Below are 20,327 nucleotides of genomic sequence, written 5' to 3'. Positions count from 1 at the left end.
CGAGTTACACTGGCTTCCTCTGAAGTTACAATGTATGAAGTAGGGTATATACACAGAACGCAAGCCTGGGGAAGTGAAGGAAAGAAAGCAGGATTGTCTGGGGGTGTCTGGCACTGTGCGCAGTGAGGGAATGGTTGCAGGAGCTACAGTGAGTAGAGAGAAAAAAGCAGTGACATCTCACTTTAAGGTTAGGGGAGAACAGACAATGAAACGAAGTTTCAAAGCAGTTTGACTGAAAAGGAGACTTTGCCCAGAGAAGTATGGAAACTACAACAATCCAAGGAGAGTCGCGATAAGGAAATATCGCAGGGAACTTAAATACCATTTCAGAAAATGTTCTGAGCAAGTCAGAGCTTACCTTAAGGGGAGGGGTAAAAATCTGGAAATGGGAGGTCCAATGGTAAGAAAATAAGTGTGCATATAACCAAATCCGTTCACCCCAAACACCCAAGAGGCCCTAGCAGGGAGCATGTACTTACACAGGAAACTCCTACTAAACTTTTCTCTCCAAGAAGCCCTGTTTAAAACAGACTCCAAACAGTGTTCTTGCAAGTACATGTGCGTGCATACACGTAAGGGGCCGGGGATCTTCTAACCTGTACTAAAGCTCAAGGGATTCTATGTGTTTCCCCAGACAACTTTGAGTGAGGGACCAAGAAACAGCCTAATACCAAGAGTAATCTGGCCAGGCTGGAACAGAAAGCAGAGCATGGAGATGAAAGAACCAGTAGTCCCCATTCAAGAAACCTAAAAGCACAATTAAGAACTTCTGCCAAACATTAAGACACTGTTAAAGCCACATGTCTACCAAACTTAAGGTCCCTGGTACGCCCAGCCCTTTTCCAGTGTGGCAGCATCAGTAAGCTGGGAAGCGGCCTGGTCAATCCGACCGCATAAAACAGAAGTCCTAGGTAACAAGAGAAAGGGAGATTAAATTCAGGCTTGTGACTTCCGCTAAAGGCCAAACCCACAACACAGCCTACACACAAATGCTCACTTTATGGGGTGCTCTTCTGTAACCTGGGGGAGCTATCCAAGGGGGTGGGGGGAGAATCCACAAGCTGCCCAATCCTTTGATGTTCTGAAATGGCAAGATTTCCGCTTCGGATTCCCAGAATCTGTTACAGAGGCCACTGCCTTCCGGCTTCTCTAAACACCTATACTGCAGGCATCTGTCTCATTTCCTGTGAGGGAAAACCGAAGCCCTCTGTGCCTCTCCACTCCACCCCATCTGTGTTTCTCAATCTTTGCGCACTGGATCAAAACTGAACACAATGTTTAGTTTTCCTTGGACCAGGAGGAAAGGAATGAGGTGAGAATGATTATATCTTAAGTAGGATAATATCTCCAAATAATGAGCCAAGAACCACGAGAAGTTGAAGCCAAAGCCACATATTACCTAAGGATATCCTCAAATTCCAAGGCATACACACATATACCTGAAAACAGATGTAGTTTGGGAACGGTCCATACAAAACAAAACACAGGATAACTAGTACATCAGGAAAAGTCAACTGTAGCACCCAGTTTTTAGAGCCTGTGGATACATTAGGTGGTAATGTCTGGATGCAGGCAGAAGCCCAAGTGGCCAATGAGACTGTGTCCTAGTGGTGGTGTCCACCCTGAGGCAGAAGGGACAGAAAAGTTTGCTGTCTGTACTGCTGCCTCCAGACAGACACACCTTTTGGCTCTCAGGGAACACTGTCCATACAATATGAACCCTAGTATTTTCTAACTAAAACATGTTGTACACAGAGCTTGCACAGTTCTCCAGCTAAATGGGCCCAGGCACCATCTCCCCAACATGAGACGTCCTATGTCAGGACCTGGTGACTGCAGATAGAATGCAGAGTCCTTAAGATGAGATGTGAGAAAATGACATTTTTGGGGTGCCTGATGCAATTCTTTTGGACTAGTTATCTGGAAGGAATGAGCAACATATCTACAGGATAAAACATGGGGACCCAGAAAACCTGTTTCAGAGTTCCCTTTTCCTCCTCTTGTCATAGGCCTGTACCAGCCAAATGACTGTTTTCTGGGAACTACTGGGTTGTAGGTTTTTCAGAGTTATCCAAAGTGCATCACCCTCATAATGGAAAAAAAAGCCCATTTTACAGGCAGAAGAAATGAGCAAAATGACGGCTCCTGTTTCAGGTTCAGATGTTCAGTCCCCAAAATACTAATTGTCAGTGGATCTCACAACTTCTATCAAAAGGCTATTAGAAGCAAAGCTGCCAGGAACTGTGACATGCAGTTCTATGTTCTAACTGCTAAAGGGAAAGTGGCCCCGGAGCCTGTAATTCATGCTCTGCACGGACAAACACCTCCCTGGTCACTATTCTAGTCTCTTCCACTCAGAAGGACCCACACTGTGAGCAGCAGGATTAAGGAAGGGGTGGCCCCAGACCCACAGCAACACTAGCAGCTGTGCCAGCTCAAACAAGAGCAGGGAAACGCTGCTGGTGCCACAGAAGGGATGAGACAGGAACAGAGGTTTACCCTGATGCTCACCCTCCCACCCACCCGGAGGCCGAATTAGGCCAGAGCTTTTTGTGAGTTCCACTCGCCCTAGAGCCCTGGAGATACATGGGTACCTCCCCAATCTCAACCTGTTTGCAAAACCTAGAAAGAAGTATCTAGAACGCACAGTCTGTTGATTTTATATGGATTAGCTTAGATTTCCGTGACATCAAGCATTCTAAAATTTTGTGGAATAAACGAGTGGTTTAAGAACAGAGAAGGCAGGCAGGTAAAAAATGTTAACTTCTCATTTCCCACTCATTCACCACCTAAAGAAGGTAAAAAGAAATTTCCAGCTCTAACTGCTTATATTAATGGATATTAATGGCAGATAATGCCAAACAACAAAGTAAAGGGCGGCAGGAAAACAGGACAGAACTCTTTTCTTGTTAGGACGCTGTCAGTAGGCCAAACACTGCACTTTCTGTTTACAGTCCGGCTACTGCTGGTGAACTACCCTGGCCTTCCCAGGGAGCGGAAGGGTCTCTCTTCCTGTCTTCATCCATTCACCTGTCTAGCCACCCCAAGGCATGGTGGAGAGCCGTTCTCGCTCCTCACCCTCCTGCCAGTCACTATCTCTTCAGCTCAACCAAACTGCAAAAACCACACACACACACACACACACACACACACACACACACACGGAGGACATTTTCATAACACACCTGATGTGGAACCAAAGTCAAGATGAGATACTAAAGTCATCTGGGTCATGCAGTAGCTTCCAAGAACCAAGCCAGAGTCTAGACTGCTTTTAAAGGTCTCCAGAGAAACAGAATCAAAACTACTCTTGCTTGCTTATATACTAGAAACAAATTTTGTTGGGAGCTTTCAGTTGGGCTAGCTAAATCGGTAGGATAGAATGATGGGGCTGTGGTGCCTTCCCCCCACCCCTCCCTCACCCCAACCACTGAGGCCTGTCTGAGGATGAAGACAGAGAAAGAGCAGAGCTGAGGGACGCGGAGGGGTTAAGTCCTGAGGACACAGCTGGAGCCCCCAAACCCAGCCAAGCCTAACTCAACTTCTCCATAACCTGAGTTAATATAGTTCCACTTACAACTCTTCTGCTTTTGTTTTTTGTTCCCCAAACAAATATATCCTTCCACTGAAATACCCTCCACACAGTCTCTATATTATTAAACATGATTATTTTTCCAGATCAGCTTTCTCCTAAAGCATCCTGAGTTTCAGTATCCTTTTAATAGATCTTAATTCTTAAAAATCATTCATGTAGTGCCACAAAAACCTACAAGTAGGCAGTGGTCTTACTTTTCTGTCCTGGTCAATTTCCTGAAAACACCTTGCAAGTTTAGTGGGGTGAAGATATAACTGGATATCGTCTACTGAGAACTTGGTATGTGACGAGTACCAGGAGTGCTAATGCTCCAGACGGATTGTCTCACTGAATTCAGGGAGACAGCTGCTCGTGCTATCTTCACTTACAAATGAGGAAACTGAAGAACAAAGCAACACGGCGAGCAGACACTGTGTTCTCAGCCCGGACGCCAAACTGTCTCTCAGATACCAGTTAAGGCGGACAAGAGACAAAACCAGCTCAATCTCAGGTCCATTTCAGGGTGAGACTTCTCCAAACAAGCAAGAAGAGCAGGAAAGCTGCCCTCCTCAATTTTCTGTTCCCTAAGTCAAAAAGTCCTCCCTTTCTCTTAATTCGCTTTCAAAAAGAGCAGACTCTTCATGATCAGTATTTTTTCCTTTATAAGATCGCCCACAGCCAGCAGCGGGGCTTCGTCCCACCTTGCTCAGTGGTGCCGGTCCCGTTCTCTATCCCGGTGTCTCTCGTGCTCCCGGTTCCTTTCTTGGAAATACTCATCATGCCGATCTTCATTATGAAGCAGGTCCCGATGCCTCCTGCTGCTCTCCCGGGACCGGCTAGGTGACCTCTCTCGGGACCGATGTCTTTTCCTATTAGAAAGATCCTTCAGCCTCACTCGGAGAACCTACCACATGCCTTCCAAGAGTGTTGTGTTTTCGCGTCTTCCGGTATTTGAACCACTTTTCTACTATGGGCCCAATGTCTGAGAATGTTAGCTCTTTGAGGACTGCTAGTCTTTTTTTGGGAAAATAGTAGCAGTCAAATGTGTTGAGATCTTACTAATGCATCAGGCACAGTGCTAGGAGCTTTACATGCTTATCTCACCTAATCTCTACAATAGATCTGTAAGAGAAGTACTGCTATTGTCCCTTTTCCAAAGACGAGAAGAGTGTTTGGAAAGCTGGCTGACTGCTATACTCAAAGCCATACAAGTACTTGGGAGCAAAACTAGATCTGAATCCAAGCACGTATGGCTTCAAAGCCCATGTTCTTAACTATCCACCAGTCTATATTCCTAAACAGCCCGCTGCCTCACCGTGTTGGGTGACAACACGGACTGCAGACGTTACGACATGTGTTGATGCAGATGCTTGATTAATTCCGTTCCCTTAAAGACACCAGGGTGAGGCCGGCTCTTCCAGCCAGGGCCTTGCCAGATCCCCTGGGCTCTCTTCCTCCCCCTGCCAATCCCTGGAAGAGGGCTGCTTGCGGCTAGCAGGCTGCTGAAGCAACCAACAACTCACCTGGACGAGCTCCCGCTGGCACCCACACTGTAGGACTTGGCTTCAATGCCATGAAGACAGTCCTTAAGAGAGGAGATGAGGACACGGCAACGCTCATCATTGGCGACCCGGGACTGTTTGATAACAGCAATGGCTGTGAGCAGCGTCTCAATCGCGTCACTGTAATCCCCTGACAGGGGACGGATGGGAAAGGCCAAGGATGAGCAGAGGCAGTAAACTAACTGGACCGAAAGGAGAACTCAGGAGGACACAAAGCAAGAGTAACTAGTTGTCCCACAGAACCATGGTAAGATGGATGAGGCTTAGGTGGCAGGTAGAAGAGTAGACGGCACCTATATTCCACCGGTCTGCAATCAGACAGAGGTTCTCGGATGTTGCTAGTGGATGTACAAACCGGAGCAGGGTGGTCTGAGGGTGATCTGACAATAGCCATTACAATAAACAATGTGCATACTTTCTGACCCAGCAATTCTAAGAATATTCTACTTCTGTTCACAAGTATGTATGCTTAACAATGTTGTTTCAGCATTACTTTATCAAAAAATTAGACATAACCTAAAAGTTCCCTCAGTAGGGTGCTATATAAATTATGGGATGTTGGTTTTATAAAATACTACACAGTTGTTAAAAAGCACACAATACATCTACAGGTAAAGTAATCCACGTAAAGCGCTTAGCACAGTGCCAGGCACACAGTAAGGGCTCGATAAAATTAGGTATTATTATATATTGACAGATGTCCAGAATATATTAATTTCTAAAAATCTGCAAAAACAATATTCCATTTTTGTAAAAAGAATAAAAATTCTATATATGTTGTCATATGCACAGAAAAAAAAATATGAGGGACAGACACTAAATTGTAGAAGGTGGTCTTGGTGGTGGTCCTTGTATAGACTTTTATTAATTACCACAGTACGTTTCTAAGTCTGAATTATTTTGAATCTATAATCAGATGTGTACACATGTATATGTAACGTATATCTAACACGTCTATATGTGGAGTGTATTCATACGTATGTATTTTTTAAATTATGCTGCCATCAAGAACTAGCCCCTTCATTCCCCAAAGGTGAGCAAGTGCCTGGCTCAGGGATCGTGGTCAGGGGCTGGGTACTTGCAGAATGCTTTCCCAAGCTAAATCTAGCACATCCAGACAGAAGGTAATGTGAGGAAAGCATGAAACCGGACAGGGGTCCAGGGATGAGGACTGGCAGCCTCCTCTGTGCAGGGCAGTGAGAAAAGATCAGAAACTGTGGAGGAACTTTGATTCTGTGGCGGTCCAGGAACACCAGGATGTCAGCTCTCCTGGGATGGGGAATTTCTGCTTATTTTGTAGGCATTCATTAAGTATTTGTGGTTTGAATGACTTAAATGAGAACAAAAAGGAAGGGAGATAGAAATTCAATTACTGATTTCTCTAAGTGAAGGAGTTGATAAGGAAGTACAACGACTATTTCCTTTATACTCCTTTGTATATTGGACTTGTTAAAATGAGCACAGATTACTTTCTAATTAAAAAATCCTTCAGATGTCAATGAAAGTTTTCTGGAGGGGAAAAAAAAAAGAGAGAGAATACATGTATTTCCTGTCTTTAACCTACTCTGTGGATTCAAATTTTGCAGCCAAAGATGAGAAATTACAGAAAACAGATGGTAATATTTAGTGTTAACTTACTTCTTAGGAGATCTGACAGTCTACATTTACATTAATGTGGGAAACTCACAAGAAGGAAGCGAGTATGACTCATATCATAATGTGAAACTTGGACCAGAACCCTATAAAGAACCAAAGATTCCATGCCAGGGCTCTCCGAGTCACAGCTTCTGGTTCTGCCCACTTAGTACTGACAGCAGGGCAGAAGTTAGCTGTAAGGGCATCCTATGTCTTACGATGACACCCAACAGACTTGCCTCTTTCTAGAATAGGCTACAGAGAGGCCAGCAGTTCTGTCTAGACCCCAAATATATAAAGAGATTCCATATCAAACCACATCTAGTTGGGGTATCAGTCCTAAAAAAACCTGGGATCTATACTAGGTACTACGAAGACACTAGGTCCACTGATGAACCACTGAGATCTCCACAAGGCCAGGCATTTCACTCTACAACAAAAACTACAATCAGATACTATTAGTTATTTATAATCTAGTCACTAAGTTTGTCTTCATGGGGCAGGTCTGGATACAGACTAACACCACTAGAGCTTCCCCAAAGCCGTTCAAGCAGGCTATATATTACCCAAAATGTGCCACTCTAGAGAATCTAACAGTGCTCCAATTTTATCCTGCTGAACTTCTTGCCAATGAAAATGACAAAACACGGAAAAACTAAAGGTAAGGAGAAAATGGCAAAGGTTAAGGGTGAGTTACCTGCACTGGCTCCAGCTACCGCTTTGGAAATGGCACTGCTGGAAATTGCTCTATTTCGCTTCATGATCTCTTCAAATTCTGCTTCACTCACTGTAGAGGGCGGAGGGCCCGAATCTCGGCTGCACAGAAATAACACCATTCCTGATTGCCCACACTTCTTATTATCTTTACCAGATCCTACCATACAGTATTAATCATGCTCTCCTATATAATGTCTTACACGCTTCTCAGCCTGCTCACGTTTTATGTGTTCACATTCTCTTCAAGGACAGCATTTACAACATATTCTTTTGTAATTCTGGTGTGACCTGATAGCGCTAGACATTCACTGAAACCCTAACAGCCACATACAGCACTTGATTTAATCAAGCTCCTTAAAAACGGATGCGGAAGACATGGTTTGGGTCAAGAGACTTAGATGCAAATGAAACACCAAATAAAAAACATTATCTAACAGATGGTTAACTATTTCCCAGGACTCAATACTATGACAAGAGAGTTTCCACAAGGGAGAACACAAGAGATTCACACTCACTTCCCCTGGGAGAATAAAATGCTTAACACATGGTATACCCTACTATACCTGGCTCAGATCTGAAAGGAACAAGATAGTCCTTACCTGCCATGGTGGTTATAGGGTGCGGAGGCCTTCATGTAAGTATCTGGTGGAGGCCCCACTGTAGCATTTGGTGGGGGGAAGAAGGCTGGATTGAGGTGAAGGGCAGGTGGGATAGCCCCAGGGGGAGGTACAGCCAGATGAGGAGGTAATCGAGGAGGAGGGGGCATGAGATGCTGGTAGTGGATGCCAGGAGGAGGAGGAGGGACCCCAAAGCTTGAGGAGAGAGGAGGAGGGGGTGGAATTGGGGGTGGGGGCAAACCCATCAGGGGGAGGGCTGAAGGAGGGCGATTGAAGTAGGGTAGCACACTGGGGGGCTTATCCACACGGGCCGATGAGGGTACAAGGTTCTCAGAGGGTGTGGCCCGTCCATCAGCAGAATCACTAGAATCCCGGGAATGGGCCCGAGGAGGTATTCCTATGAAGGAAAACAGAACTAACGTTACTGCCCAAACCTTTACATGTACCCATGGAACCAGATCCTTCAGCCACAGTCCTCTGACACCATACTGAAGAAGGCGACAGGCACCTGAGGAAGAAGGTAAAATCATCTACTCCTTTTTATTTGGCCTCAGAAAGAAAGGGCAGAGGCAAGTTAGTTAATTCATAAATCCAGAACGCAGTTATCACCAATTCCCTATCAAAGAATGCTCTTTATCTAGAACTTTGTGCTTCACACTTAATTTATCCTTCGATTTGTTTTCTATTTCTAAATGCAGGATCCTAATTAACCCATGAGAAAATGACACTGTTGGGAAGTACGTTCATTACATTTCTGGCGGATTCAAGCAGATGTGAAATCACCCGTCCCTGATCAAGAGGTTCAGGGCCTCTCTCCTTTGACCAGTACTAGTTGACCTGAGATCAGTACTATCCTACTGGGCACCTGGAATTTTCTCTTTGCAGGGAATCTGGGATAAGTGAGAGAAGGGCAGGGGATAGATACTTCCCCCATCCACATACCAAAACTGTCACTGGGATGGGGAAGAGACATATGCCACAGAAGACTAGAGGTCAAGTGAGAAGTAGAGAGAAAATGGGAGGTAAGCCAAGATAAGATGTGCCCACAGACGGAGCAGATGGCACAGCCGACAGCAGGGACTCCTAGTAAAAGTTTAGTTTAACAACAACAACAACAACAAAAGCCTCCTATTTGGGGAACTCCCACTGTATTTCAATGGCCCCAACACTGTACCCCACAGGAGGATCACCACAGCACGCCGGTATGGTGCTGGGCACAAGAGGGGCTCACACATGCTTGTTTACAGCTGGGGATATGGCTGGCCATTGTCAAGTCACTCAGTTAAACTTGTTCACTCTCGCCAATTTAACAGTGTACTCCAAGCCTGGTTCATGTGGAATCCAAAAGAACATAATCCCATGGCCTTAGGAGTCTTGGAAGCAGAGAGATGCTGTTGGCAGTCAAATGTGGACAGAAAGGTGAGTGCTCCTAAAACTATACTTGCTGGTAAACCCAACTCCAGTTTCCGGCCTGGGGGGGACCCATCATCTCAGCAAACATCTCGCTTTGTCCTCTGTGGTTTATCACTGGTGCCGATCATGGCACACTTGTGCTTCATGTCTCATCCACACGGCAACCTGTTTTTTCCCTGAGTTCTTTCAAACCAAAGAAAGAGGTATTAGCAAGTGGGATCCTCTGAAAGTTAGCCATCTTCCTAGCTACTCTTCCTACTTGTGCAAGGGTTCTGTTTTGTATCTATGGCTACAATCCCAAGAGGAGCAACCATTTTTAAGCAGAGAAGTCCACCAGCTGTACTTAGTACTGTACTATGCGACAGAGCAGAAAACCACCACTCAGTCACTGCCATCATTTCAGCAAAGAAAGGGAACACCGAGGAGTAAACAGCTAAGCGCAAGTAGGAATGCTATCCCTAATGCAACTGTGTACATTTATGCAGCTTAGGAAAGTCAGAAAAGGGTCAAATCATACAAAAGCTCTGAAACAGAAGAACTTGAAAATTCAAGCTGTTAAAGAAGAAAAGTATGTGCCTTTTAACCCAGAGCAATGGGAGTTCACACTATAACCATCTAGGCGCTCAATCCAGGGAGAACAACAGTTGTTCCTATGCAAGAGAGACGTGGCCTATCTCCACCTTCAATCAATCAATACAAGATCCCAGTGGACCACCCGATCAATACAAAGCACTATTTTAAGAGCAGAACCTAAGAAATGACAGAATGCAAGTGATGACACTTTCCCCACGATCCCCACCCGTCACCCTCACTGTCAGAAAAGAAAGAAAAGACAGTTTGCTGCTTCGGACAAGGCCTTGCAGGGTGGCTACACCTTGTGAAGTTAGGAAAATCCAAGGTCTGGTCCTCATGTTTCGCAGATTCAGAAACTCGACTTTAGAAGTTCACCCAGGGGTGACTGTACCCTAGAAAATTGATTCACACTAACCAAACTCACAAGAGACTGATTCATAAACCAGAATGCCAATTTATTAATTTACAATGAGAAATATAACTGCCAAGCAGACCGGAATACTTGTGTCGGCTGGTCAGCGCATTCTCTTCCCAGTAGGAGAGCCTAGTTGGGAAACCAAATTAGTATCAGAAGGTGGCTTGGTGAGTACAGAATCAGAACAATGGGAGTAAGGTGAACTCAGGGAAACTAGCATCAAGCTAAGGTCGTGTAATGCAGCTTTATTAGTAGGAAATACTTGCCAAGCAGATTAAAAATTAAAACATCAGGTAACTGAATGGGCACCCTGTCCCCTGGACAGTGCTGGAGAAATACTGTTAAACTGTTCTTTTCCAACATACCTTTTGGTTGCTTTCTTACAAAGCACCCTTCCAGCACATGTTTATGATAAGATTATAGCCATCTTTACAAATATTACCTGCACATTAGGGTGGCTGCTTGTTAATTTACAAAGAACACATGTTACAATTAAGCCTATTCACTTATACACTGATTTTTTACACAAAACCACATAATTTAAAGTTGACAGGAACTTTAAACATCATGTATCTATTTCAGAGAGGGGAAGAGGCCCTAAGCAGTACAGTGACTTCCCCAAGGTGACATAATGAGTCAGTGGCAGAACCAGACTATAACCCGGAACCTACCTCTCAGCGCAGGGCTTTTTTTTGTACACAGCCTCATTTCTGGGTCTACTAATTGCCCATGCTACCAACCCCCCCACCCCCTCCACCCCCACCCCTTCCCCCCAACTCCTCCACACCGGAGGCAGAGCCCACACCACAGAAAACAAACCCGCACACAGAAAACAAACCCACAAAATTGCCCCCTTCATACAGATGGTCTCCACGTACCCCCTCTTGGGACTCGGACGCACTCACGTTTCCGAGCCTGTGCCTCAAACTGTGACAGGTTTTGCCGGGTGGCCGGCCTCACGTCCACTTTTTCTCCATTAAGAACTTTTCCTGGAAGGAGTTCCAACAATTTGTGGACAGAGTTTTCAGAGGCTACCACCACCTCAGCATACCTTGGGGAAGAAAAATTAAAAATGAGTGAGATCTACCAGCCAAGCAAGAGAGGAACAAAGAAACTCTCTTCCACTTTTAGTGAAAATGGGTAAAGCAAAAACTCCTTGCTAATACAACATACACAAAACCAGCACCAATGAAAAGGTGTCAGTCTGTATCTTCCTATTATTTGGAATCAGAAATTAGTTCTTTTCGCCCCTCAATGGATGGACATTGTTACACTGCAGCTAGGTCCCCATTCTAAGGTGGTCTGTCAAAACCAAGGCAGTAACCTGGGCCAGGGGTCAGAGGGATTAAAATCCAGGGCCAAAATACATCATAGATCTGTTATCCTAATGATGACAAACTAAAAGGGACTTCTCAAATCCAGACCTCACCCTTTGGACTGGCCATTTGCTCGATTCTCTGCAAATTTCAACTCCACCACATCATAGACTCCTATAGAGCGAATAACCTGGATCAGCTGCTGGTCTGTGGTCCACTGGGGCCGGCAAGATGGAAAAGGAAGAAATGTCAAGAGCTACACCCCCTCCCCACCTAGAATGTTCCAAACCCTTTCCCCAAACCTAGGATTCTAGTCACAGCCATGACCTCCCACAGAAACCCAAGAGCCCATCAACAGTTCAATTAGTGCAGGCTTTTCTGATTACCCTCACCCACCCAGAATTCCAAAGCCCCCCACTCCCTTCCTAATCCCCATCTTTTGAGATTAAGAAAATTAAAACCTATTTTAACTCTGACCGCCATTTGGGCTACCTTGTCATGAGTTAAAACAATGATTACTAACAGCTTTTAGTGAGAGACCTAGCAGGCTACAGTTTGACCACTGTCAGGACTTTTCCTTCAGTATGTACATTTCCTAATTTGGACCCTCCCTCCACCAGCCTCAAAACATGTCTGTCACTTTTGCAAAACAACAATCGCCACCTACCCTGAATATACTAAAACTATCAAGGTCTTTGATCCCTGTCACCCATCGTTATCAAAGGACCATCGAATGACCACCAAGAGTTCAAGGTGTTCACTCTGAAATCTCATCCCACAGATGACCCTGCTAGACATAAAGCCCCAGGGTCAGGGGCATTAACAAGATGGCAGAAAAAGCAACTACCCACTTATTGCTTTCTTCGGCACCAGTACGTCCTCAGGATAGTTCTCTTTCAGAGATCAATCCAACCTGATCCCAGGAAAAAGAAATCCAACCCCATCAGAGCACAAAACAGTGCAACAGTGGTTTTTGAAAATGCCATCACCTCCCAGCGCTCTCCCTCCAGCCTACCCAGAAGGCTTTTTGGTTCCCCATGCTCACCCAGGAGAAGCTGCCCACGTAGACAGCAGCTCGCCTATTGCGGAGGCCGCTGTACGTGTACAGGATCGCAGGACTCTTGTTATTGGGCTTGGGAGACGGCTCCTGGCGAACAGGAGGAGGTGGCTCAGTGCTGCTGCTTCTATCATCTGAGGGCTGTGAGGTGGCTGTCAACACGTCATCATAGAGGTCAATCTGATCTGTATTGTTGAACTCTGGGTCCTAAGAGATGGGTTGGCAAAGGTGGGTTTGCAGACCTTCCACTGGATTTGTTCTGTTTTATTCTAGCTTACTTAGAATCCACAGTCAAATACTTGATAAAACAACATACAAAAACTTCCCTGTTCTACTCTAGGAAACTAGGTAAGAGTAATTTTTCACTTAAAACCATTCCATTGAATTATGCTTCTGTAGGTTTTTCTCTCAAGACCCTGTTAGTAGTCTGCAATGTTTCCAGCTTCAGCCAACTGTAAGAATCAAAAGGTACATGATAATTATAAAAACAAATTAAGAATGCATAAAGATGCACCTGCTACTGTTGTCAATGAGGTCAGCTTCTGAAGGGCCACATATAAGATTAACGAAAACTTATTTTCCACATCTTGTGCTACTTCCAAAATCAAGAGTTACAGAAAACTTACTACTCTATTTAATGAAAATATATTCATCTCGAAATAAAAAGCAGGGGAAAAGCATATTAAAGTGAGAACCCAGAATGCAAAAAAAACAATCAGAGCTACTGTTTTAAACTTTCAGATTTACACAAATGACTCAGAGAAGCTCTAAAACTCAACAACCCATCTTTCTAGTAACCATCAAAGAAACATTTTTTAAAAAGAGAAAAGAATACTCTGGGAGATTTTCCCTTACTATTTCTTGGATGATAATGCAGCTCCAATACATTACTGTGACTCTTTTAATAAATAAGAGACTTTTCGGAGCAACACCAGAGATGTTCAAGGATACACAAAAACAGTGAAGTTCTCTCAAATCTAAGGGTCAGAAAAAAGGACAAACACCCACACCATAAGCTATGTCACAGTAAGCATTTACAACATGAACATGTACTCCAAAAACATAATGCGAAGTATACTTTATGTGTTAGGTTTACTTGTTTATTGCTACCATGGGCTGAATTTGCCTGTTCCCACAAAAATGCTATGTTGAAACCTATTCCCCAATGTGATGGTATCAGGAGGTGGGGTCTTTGGGAAAGAATTACAATTAGACCAGGTTTTGAGGGTGGAACCTCATCAAGCCAAGAGCTTGTTTGCCCTGCTCTGTATCCATGAGGATACAAGCTGGCATTCTGCAACCCGAAGAGGGCCCTCTCTGCCACCCAAACCTGACTTCAACCTTCCAGTCCCCAGAACTATGACAAGTAAATCTGTTGTTTATGAGCCACTCAGTTTTTGGTATTTTTTTTTTTTTAAAGATTTTATTTATTTATTTGACAGACAGAGATTACAAGTAGGCAGAGAGGCAGGCAGAGAGAGAGGAGGAAGCAGGCTCCCTGCTGAGCAGAGAGCCCGATGTGGGGCTCGATCCCAGGACCCTGAGATCATGACCTGAGCCACCCAGGCGCCCCCAGTTTTTGGTATTTTCTTATAGCAGCCAAATTAACACCATATACCCCAAGTCCTAAAACCATAAGAGCTACTACCAGGAAATCTTAATGTTTCAGATTTGTGATGTTATCTCAAGGAGCTCTTTTTATGTTAAGGATCGAGAGTATTTTTTCAGGTAATATTCTAAAACATCCCAACAGTGCTAAAGATGATGCTGCCAAAATGACAGAGACAGATGTTCAAAGTGTTTTAAGGGAACTATAGCTCATTCACATCATTGCTGTATTTTTAAAAAAGGAATAAAGGAAAAACCTAATTAAGTAACTTGTCTAGTTCCCTGAAGAAAGGGAGCACTTCCTCCAATGCAACTCAAGACGGGAAGCTCCAGTAACTTTCTCTGTTCAATTCCATCATAAGAACTGTAGATTCTAAAGTGAGACTAGAGAGGGGACTCACTAAAAAATTCATTCCTAGACCTATATAATATCACAAACTTCTGGAAATCATCTTTTAGTTTCTCAGTTCATCTCAAGTACAATGGAAGAACATACACACAAAAATAGCATTATCACTGTTCTGACAGGAAAGGGGAAAGTATTCTACTTCCTGAGGCAAAAATAATTTCAAATACTACAAATACTCTAAAAAACCCCACAAGAGAAGAGTTTATACCTTGTAAAAATATCAGAGGGAATGGCAAAACAGACTTTTTAGAGGGAATTTAAAAACAAGAAAGTGGGGGCAGTGTGGAACCCAGGTGGCTCCGTCGGTTAAGAGTTAGACTCCTGGTTTCCACTCAGGTCGTGATCTCGTGATCGAGCCCCATGAGCTCTACACCCAGCGTGGAGTCTAACTGAAATTGTCTCCCTCTCCCTCTGACCCTCCCCTGCTGATGTGCTCTCTCCCTCTAAAATTAAAAAACTAAAATCTTAAAAAAAATCAAAGAAAAGGAATGAAGACAAGTGAGCACAGAAAGACTGTTCTATGTAGTCAAATTACAAATAAATAAGCATCTTGGATAAAAAGAGTATGTAAAGAAGAGGAAGAGAAGAGAACATCAGAGAGCACAGGGTGGATAATAAATTAAATGAAGTGCTAAAAATTTGACAAATACAATGAGTGTAAAATACTTCATAGCCCTTTTGTCTCAAAGAACTGCAACTTTAAACAAAATCATTTATTCACTTATTCATATACTATATGTATATATACATATATATGGATGTATATATACATATATATGGATGGGGATATGCCTTATGGGTCAAGGTAAAGGAAAAAGAGGGAAACCACTGGATCCTCTCTGATGTTCTAATCCTTAGAGAGCACTACTTCACTCCAGGGCACTTTTAAAATTTAAATCAAGGATTCTGAAGTAAAACATAAAGGGGAATAAAGAAACACACCATTCTGGATACTCAGTGGAACCAAACTGGAATTCCTTCCAGGCAGTATCTGGGATTCAGAGATGCATGTCTAAAATTTATAATACCAAAATTACCACTGATAATTGGGCAGTGAACTAACACGCAGATCGGACAGCTCAGAGACCACACACATCACCAGGAAATCTCCCAGACTGCAAGCCTACGCCAACAATCTACTCTTTCAGGAACCCTTAGAGAGCACGAAAGACTCAAGCCTTGAAGAACCTTGTATATGGATTACCTTACCACTTTAAGAAGCACAAAAGGATTCAATGAATCCAAAATTGTCACAAGATTCAAATGGTTTCTCTGGGCCATAGAACCTCGGTTCAAAAAAGTTGGTGGGAACTGTTCTGATGCACAGAGCAGGCCTGTTGAGGAGTCTGTTGAAGAAACAACGTATCAAGTTCTGTTTGGATTTAAATCTACTTGCAACACCAATGCATTTTAACTTCTTCAGCTGGTAAAACAGAAAAACAGGTTAAGGGCCTGAGGTTTTTCTGATTACCATATATGAGCTGGTGATTATGCAGTGTTGAATTAGATTAAAGCAAAATCTAATTCTACAAATTAAATGAAAAATACAATGTTTTACATGCATTGATGCTGAAGGTTTCATTCCAGGGAGATTAAAAAGTAAGTATGTATTTAAAACTAAATGAAAATCTCAAGAAAAATTTTGCTTAATAGCATAGAAAGAATTAGGTCTCTGAAACTTTTTAGATACAAAAGAACTTGTGCAATTTTGAATTTAAATAAGAACTTCTCCACCTGTATGCTCAGTGTTTCTACCCTCCAACCACCTTTTCCTGATATCTGAGGGAAGTAAGAAAAGCTAAGACTTATTGTTCTCAAATCCACCTATTTGATACCATTGTTCTTCTAATTGTAACAAAAGCTCTAAAAAAGTTTTTGGCTTTATAATGACTATGTCTAGTCCTCACCGTATGCCCTCCTTCCCTGCTATCCACTGTCCTCAACTACCAGGAATGGAACCTCTTTTGAACACAGGGATCCATTTCGTCCCTGTTCGCTCACTAGTCCTGACACTAACAGAAATTGCTCAATAAGCACTCATTGATGGAAGTGGCAAACAGAATTGGGCAATGTGCAAAGCGTCTCCCTTAAGAGGCTAAACACTCAGTAAAGTGGCAGCTCTCACTTTTTCAGAGTGCTTCTCCCCAGTCCAAGAGAGCAGCTGTGAATTTCAACTCCCAGTGTGACAGGAATAAAGCAGCTCTGCAAAAGAGGCTTTTACAGCCTATGGCATAAGAGATCAGGGAGCCAGAACCACAGGTTCCATCCAGGGACTGTGTTCATTTTGCTCGGGGAGCAGAGTACATGTGACAGGGTTCTCGTGCATGGGTCAGCTTGGGATGAATCCTTAATATTCCTAAAACATTCTAAAATGCTATCTGTACTGGCTGCCTTCAGTCTAACCTTGCTTTTAACAATCCCCGCCAAACAGAACTTTAATCATTTCTTTAGCAGCCCCCAAACTACACTAAATCCAGCTTTACCAAAAATTAATTCACTGGGGGCGATGGGGGGTGGGCAGTGGGCGACACCCCTCCTGGACCTTCCACAAATGGACAGAAAACATTCAAAATCTATATTTCTTTCACCGTGCCAAGCATTAAATATTAGCTGTTCAGTATAAATGTCTACTAGATTCCACATGCCATCTTTGGCCTATCTTAAACTCACAAAAAAGCCTTTTCTAACTGAAGAGATAAAACCAATTGAGGCCAATGACTTCTATCCTCACAAAACAGTGACCACTAGACAAGGCCTGCGCCTTGACTAGAACCTCCAACTTACACTGCTTAAGAAATTATGGACTTCCATTCTTTCAGACCAAATGTGGCTAGACCTGCACCATTCTGCCTATTTCTCAAAATGAATCAGCAACATTGTTATCAACCCAGAGAAGGAAATTAAGGGGGAAGAAGGGTTTTTATTATTAATAAATACTATGAGAACCTCCTTCTTTTCTTCCTGTCTTGTATTAAAAACAAAACAAAAGCAACCCACAACTTGTAAAGAGTAATAAAGATCTGATTCAAAGTAAACGGAAAACAATGGTGTGTAACTACACTCCTATACTAAATCTTTCTTTTCATCCATAATTACTTGACTTGTTTGAACTTAACAAGTTTTTTTCCGCATTTTCCCAGGTCTCCTCAGGTAAACTGAGTCCTCTACATGTGACTACCAGTTGACCTAAATACAGGTCAACTGGTAGTCACACGGTAGTAACTTTTAGGTCAACTGGTAGTCACATGTAGAAGACTCAGTTTACCTGAGGAGACCTGGAAAATGGCAATTAAACAAATTAACTGGTGACGCTGGTGGGTACAAGCTCACTATACTGTCCTACTTTTGTGTTCTAAAATCTCCACGTTAAAACAGGACAATGTGTTTTTTGTTAAATGTATACTTCTGCCAAGTAAAGAAAATGACATGTATAAAACCTCTGTTGCCTTGTATAAAAGTCAAGGTCTAACCAGGGGACGGACTTTCTCTAATCTTTTTATCCTCTTTCCAGGTCCTTATGTATACCCACTGAAAGAACCTAATGGGAAGAACCAGTTTAATCAAGTAAAAATGGGACTGAAAACAATCTGGGCAAGATAATTATTAAGTTTTAAAGAGACTATGGAACATTCTTGAGATTGACCTCAATATGTTAGATTATCATTTCAAAGGAAATCATTACATAATGTTCCTTAACATAACAAAGAGCTAACCAACAAACCCAGGGTATATAAGGGGGTCTACAAGTGCTTTTTAACTGGTTTATCCAATACCTTTACCTCTATCCTCAAAACAATTGGATTCACCAATAAAATTTATTTCACCAAAATGCCTATGTACCTCTTAACACTAGAATCAAACTACTTAGAGAAGGAAGACAGACCCAAAACAGTCAGAATGAAGCTGCGATTAAATGCTAAAGTACGTCTTCTACTGTGTTTTTGCACCATCTTACGGAGAAGAGGACCAAATTTCTCCAGCTGCCCTTTCAAAGAATCGCAAACGGGGATGCCTGGGTGGCTCAGGGCATTAAGCCTCCTCTTGATTTCAGCATAGGTCGTGACCTCAGGGTTGTGATCAGCTCTGCACTGGGCAAGGAGCACTTAAGAGTCTCTCCCCGTCTTCCCACCTCTCCCTCACAAAAGGGGAAAAAAAAAAGGTCCGCAAAGGAACAGGTATCAACACTGTCCTCATGAATACTACAGCAAACTTAAGTGTGATTTTTAAGTGTGGTTAGTCTTTGAGGAGACTGACACCCAAGTTTGGCCTCCTGGGGGAGCAAGTTCCACAGGTTGATTCACCATTCTATTAAACCTAATTTTTATTTGCTTTTAAAGCCTGTAAAATTAAGCCTTGGGAGCTTAAAATTAACATAAGCGGAATGATCAAACGTCTTGAAAGTCTGTGACAGAGTAAAATTTTAGACCCGATAGAGGGATGTTCAGGCCTAGCAAGGCCTGCCGCAGCTTGGAACCACTGCAAGTTTGACGAAAGTGATTCTTCGGCAGATCCAGGAAATCCCAACGCTCCCGATGACCCCTCACCTGATTGAACTCCTCGTCAGCATATATATCAATCAAGTCCACTCCTTCTGACATGGCTCCGGAAGGAAGATCGCGAGCCCGGAGAACGGACGAAGTAAGGAAGATGCCACTGCGGTATCCTGAAAGAGGCAAGAGTTAGAAAGCATGAGGGTCCCGGGCTAGGAGGAGAGCAATGGTTGCCAACCTCCCGTCTCCGGAGACGCAGCATCCCGGCAGCCCAAGCTCGGTCCACCCGCTCCGCTCCGCCCCGCCCCCGGCCTCGCGCCGCCCCTCGCTCTCCCAGGCCGCCGGGGCTCGCGGGGCTCGCTGCCCATCACCCTCGGACCCGACCCGAGTTGCGCCGCAGCTGCCCGTGGCGCGACGGCAAAGTCCAGGCCTCTGCTCCTAGGGGCCCTGGGACGGCGCTGGGAAGAACGACGGCGGCAAAGCCCGCAGCCCCAGCCCGCTGCACCTGCCTAGGCTCCAAAGCGGTCCCGGCTAGAGTCCCCGCGGGTCGTGGAGCTCCAGCCGCCTCCGCTCCCCATCCAGGCCTAGTCCTCGCCCCCAACTAGGCCCGCCCCGCTCCCTCCCCACAGACTCGGCCCGGCGCCCTCGGCCTCCTCCCTCAAAGGCCCGCACCCCTCCCCGCCCGCCGACTCCGGCTACCCCAAACTCAACCGACCCCCTCCCAGTCTCAGCGCTGGCCCCGAGCCCTCTTCCGGCCCAGCCGGCCCACGGCCGCGCGCCCCCGTTACCGGGAATATGGCGGCGGCGGCGGCGAGTCCGGACTAGGCCCGAAGCGCGCGAACCGCTCTCGGCCCCAGGTCCCGCCCCCCCCGCCGCTGGCGTCACACGCACAGCCACTTCCGCAAGACGCAGGGACGCATCTTCCGGCTCAGGCCCTTCAG

At 44.4% G+C, this 20,327-nt stretch overlaps 1 protein-coding gene and 1 long non-coding RNA gene across 8 annotated transcripts in view; one reads left to right on the top strand and one right to left on the bottom strand.

Moving 5' to 3' along the window:
• Nucleotides 1-20,264, bottom strand: part of CPSF7 (cleavage and polyadenylation specific factor 7) — a 22,323-nt gene extending 2,059 nt beyond the window's left edge. The window contains exons 1-9 of one of the 7 annotated variants that reach the window (XM_059404463.1): nucleotides 20,175-20,264; nucleotides 19,441-19,559; nucleotides 12,868-13,086; nucleotides 11,936-12,039; nucleotides 11,385-11,557; nucleotides 8,088-8,502; nucleotides 7,469-7,587; nucleotides 5,098-5,266; nucleotides 4,276-4,443 (exon numbers count right to left, since the gene is read on the bottom strand). In XM_059404463.1, the coding sequence (XP_059260446.1) occupies nucleotides 4,281-4,443; nucleotides 5,098-5,266; nucleotides 7,469-7,587; nucleotides 8,088-8,502; nucleotides 11,385-11,557; nucleotides 11,936-12,039; nucleotides 12,868-13,086; nucleotides 19,441-19,494 (1,416 nt within the window). In that variant the 5' untranslated portion in view covers nucleotides 19,495-19,559; nucleotides 20,175-20,264 and the 3' untranslated portion in view covers nucleotides 4,276-4,280. Of the gene's footprint in view, nucleotides 1-4,275; nucleotides 4,444-5,097; nucleotides 5,267-7,468; nucleotides 7,588-8,087; nucleotides 8,503-11,384; nucleotides 11,558-11,935; nucleotides 12,040-12,867; nucleotides 13,087-16,105; nucleotides 16,243-19,440; nucleotides 19,560-20,101 lie in introns of those variants that run through there. The other 6 variants (XM_059404481.1, XM_059404468.1, XM_059404461.1 and 3 more) reach the window with 6 other exon arrangements.
• LOC132020353 (uncharacterized) lies at nucleotides 8,510-18,705 on the top strand. Its single transcript, XR_009404952.1, has 4 exons — nucleotides 8,510-8,625; nucleotides 8,804-8,842; nucleotides 9,419-9,524; nucleotides 18,408-18,705. It is a non-coding gene; the product is annotated as an uncharacterized LOC132020353 (long non-coding RNA).
• Nucleotides 20,265-20,327: the final 63 nt, after the last annotated feature.

This window comes from Mustela nigripes, chromosome 1, assembly GCF_022355385.1.
Source record: "Mustela nigripes isolate SB6536 chromosome 1, MUSNIG.SB6536, whole genome shotgun sequence".
Classification (NCBI taxonomy): domain Eukaryota; kingdom Metazoa; phylum Chordata; class Mammalia; order Carnivora; family Mustelidae; genus Mustela; species Mustela nigripes.
This window is presented reverse-complemented; position numbering and strand designations above follow the sequence as displayed.